The 2926-nt window shown below is 49.3% G+C and overlaps 1 protein-coding gene across 1 annotated transcript in view; it reads right to left on the reverse strand.

Annotated features, from left to right (window-relative positions):
* The window catches only part of LOC103268499 (leucine-rich repeat-containing protein 51), a 34398-nt gene that overhangs the window by 1886 nt on the left and 29586 nt on the right, over positions 1 to 2926 (reverse strand). The window contains exons 7-8 of the mRNA XM_008066084.1: positions 2183 to 2234; positions 989 to 1263 (exon numbers count right to left, since the gene is read on the reverse strand). Coding sequence (XP_008064275.1) covers positions 989 to 1263; positions 2183 to 2234 — 327 coding nt within the window. The remainder of the gene's footprint in view (positions 1 to 988; positions 1264 to 2182; positions 2235 to 2926) is intronic.

Genomic DNA, 2926 nt, shown 5'->3' on the forward strand with positions numbered 1-2926 from the left:
GACCTGCTGGGCTCCGGTGATCCTTCCGCCTCAGCCTTCCAAGTAGCTGGAACGACAGGCGCATGCTACCACGCCCTGCTAATTTTTTTATTTATTGTAGAGATGAGGTCTTGCCAAGTTGCCCAGGCGGGTCTCGAACCCGCGGGCTCAGGCAATCCACTCACCTCAGCCTCCCAAAGGCATGAGATTATAGGCTGAGCCACTGCACCTGGCTGAATTTGTTTCTGATCTTGGAATTAGACAGTGTATTTATTTTGAGTCAGGGTCTCACTCTGGCCCCTAGGCTGGAGTACAGTGGCATGATCACAGCTCACAGTGGCCTCAACCTCCTGGGCTCAGGCAGTCCTTCTGCCCCAGCCTCCCGAGTTGCTAGGATTACGGGTGCATGCCACAATGCCTGGCTAATTTTTTTTTATTTCTTGTAGAGATAAGGTAAAACTATGTTACCTAGACTGGTCTTGAACTCCTGGGCTCAAGCAATCCTCTCACCTTGGCCTCCCAAAGTGCGAGGATTACATACGTAAGCCACCATGCTCAGCCTGAATTTCTTAAATAAGACTCTAAAAGCACTGATGCTGGGACTGAGATGAATCCAGGTAGACGGCTATTCTGAATGGGATGTTGAAGCCTCCATCGTAGGGGAGAAAGACTTGGTCACAGATAAACACAAAGCTATGTGTATGTGCTGAGATGGTAATTCCCATGTATTATGCCCCCTTTGAAGCCAGCATTTGTGGCTGGTTCATCCCTGTGGCCTCTACCCCCTGCCCCACCTGCCCCAGCACCTAACACATGCCTGGTACAAAAGAGGTGGCAATAAATGTTTGCTGGATGAGTGAATGACTTTGTCCAGGCCCCTCATTTCCAGATGAGAAAAAAAAACAGACCCAAAGAGAATTAAGAACCTGCCTAATTCACCCAGTAAGACAGCCAAAGATCCCAAATCTTACTTCACCATCTTGGGAGCAGAAAGCTAGGGAACACTGACCTTTGACAGGCCCCATGTGGCTCAGGTACTCGCAGTGACTGCTCCACTGGTCCAGGGTGGTGAGGATGTGACTGGGGTCACCGGGCAGAGCGTGTGTGAGCACATAGCTGAAGGCCCGCTCCTCAATCCGCAGCCCTGACAGGCAGTCTCGGAGGCTCCGCAACAAGATTGTGCGCACTAGCAGTCGGAAGTAGTGCCGGTACCGCACCAGCAGTGTCACCACCAGTGGCAGGAAGGCCAGCGCAATGGCAGGGGACATGGTCCTGATCTGGACCCTGAGGTGAGGGAGGCAGGGAGGGAAACCCACACCCACCATTTGCCTATCATTTGTACGGCCCTTACCAGTAGCAATTGTTATGCTTATATTTTACAACCCATGGTTCAGGCATGCTGTCTTTTGTACAGTCACACAACAGAACTGAGATTTAAATCCAGGTAGGTAAGATTCCAAACCGATGCACTTTCAAGGACTCCATATGGCCTATGTTTATCACCCAACCCCAAAACCCCTCTTTCCATTCCTCCCCATTCTATCTTCATTTGGCTCCCTCCACTTGTTTCTCCTCATCCTTGAAGTCACCCCTTCTTCAGATCTCCATTCACCAGCTCCCCTCTGGGATATCCCCCCTCCTGCTCCCCATATCTGTTTGGTCTCCTCTGACCCATTGCTGTGTAGCAAAAGAGCATAGTTTTGTAGTCAGAAACCCCTTCACTGTCAGTGTGCATCAGTAGAAGGTAGTCAAAACATTCCATGGGGTGTTAGGGTGAGATGTCCTATTTCTCACCCAGGATACTCCCTCTGTCTACTCTTCCCTGCAAATGAGAAGAGTTCTTGATTCTGTAATAATTCTCCAGTCCTGTCTCCCCTCCCCTGTATTCCTCTCTATACTGTGCTTTGTCTGAATTCCCTTCACAAGTGTATACATACACACAACACACAACACACACTTTTCTCCCACTCAGCCCTCCTCTCCAGGGCCTTCTATGGAGATGGGTCTCCTCTCCTCTCCCATGTCCAGGACCATCCTCCCCCTCCTCCAGATCTGACCTCCTTGCAGTACTTCTCGCAAGGTCCCTAATGATGGTGGGGACTAAAAATGAAAAAGGGGATGTATGAATGGGAATGGATAAGTGAGTGATGTGGTGGGCTTGAACTGGTGTGCTTGGGAACCCACACTCCAGGGCCCTGCTTACCTGGGCTGGAGGCTCCTGCTTAGGGAAGACTGGAGCACAGGGCAGGAGGGGGAGTCCTTGGGGTGGGAGAAGGTGGAAGGCTGGACTTGCTTTCCATTATTGATGCTGAGGCCGCTGCTGTCACCTGAGACCTGCAGTTCAAGTTACCAGTCCCAGGGACAAGCTGGAGATGCCTCCTACACTTAGGAGCCCATAAAAAAACATACACAACTCCAGGGTCTTGATTTGAGGGGTAATAATAACTAGTAGGTCTGGTGACCTCTCCTACAACCCTTTGGATCAGGAGATAGGGTATGGTATGAGCCAAGGTGATGGAGAGACTATAATTTACTCACAAACTCAAAATTCAAGTTTTCTCTAAGTGTCAGGGCTTGGGTCACAGAGAATAGTCAAAACCTGTCCCTGTCCTCCATGAACTCCAATTTGGTAGAAGAGACTCACCCAGGAAGAGAGAATACAATATAGTGTGATTATTGTTGGATGCTCCATGAGTACATGACTTTGGCTGTTTTGTAAACTGCTGCATATCCCAGATATAACAGTCTATGGTACACAGTAGACATTCAATAAGTATTTGTTGATCCAATAAATGAATCAACACTGGATTAAGGATTAAGCACAGGGATCTGCAAATGCCCAGAGAATGGGGTCAGAAAAGGCAGTATAAATTGTTTGTACTGAGTCTTTTTTTTTTGAGTTGGAGTCTCGCTCTGTCACCCAGACTGGAGGGCAGTGGCCGCTCCC

Source organism: Carlito syrichta, unplaced genomic scaffold, assembly GCF_000164805.1.
Source record: "Carlito syrichta isolate Samal-C Ts95f unplaced genomic scaffold, Tarsius_syrichta-2.0.1 Scaffold308842, whole genome shotgun sequence".
Classification (NCBI taxonomy): domain Eukaryota; kingdom Metazoa; phylum Chordata; class Mammalia; order Primates; family Tarsiidae; genus Carlito; species Carlito syrichta.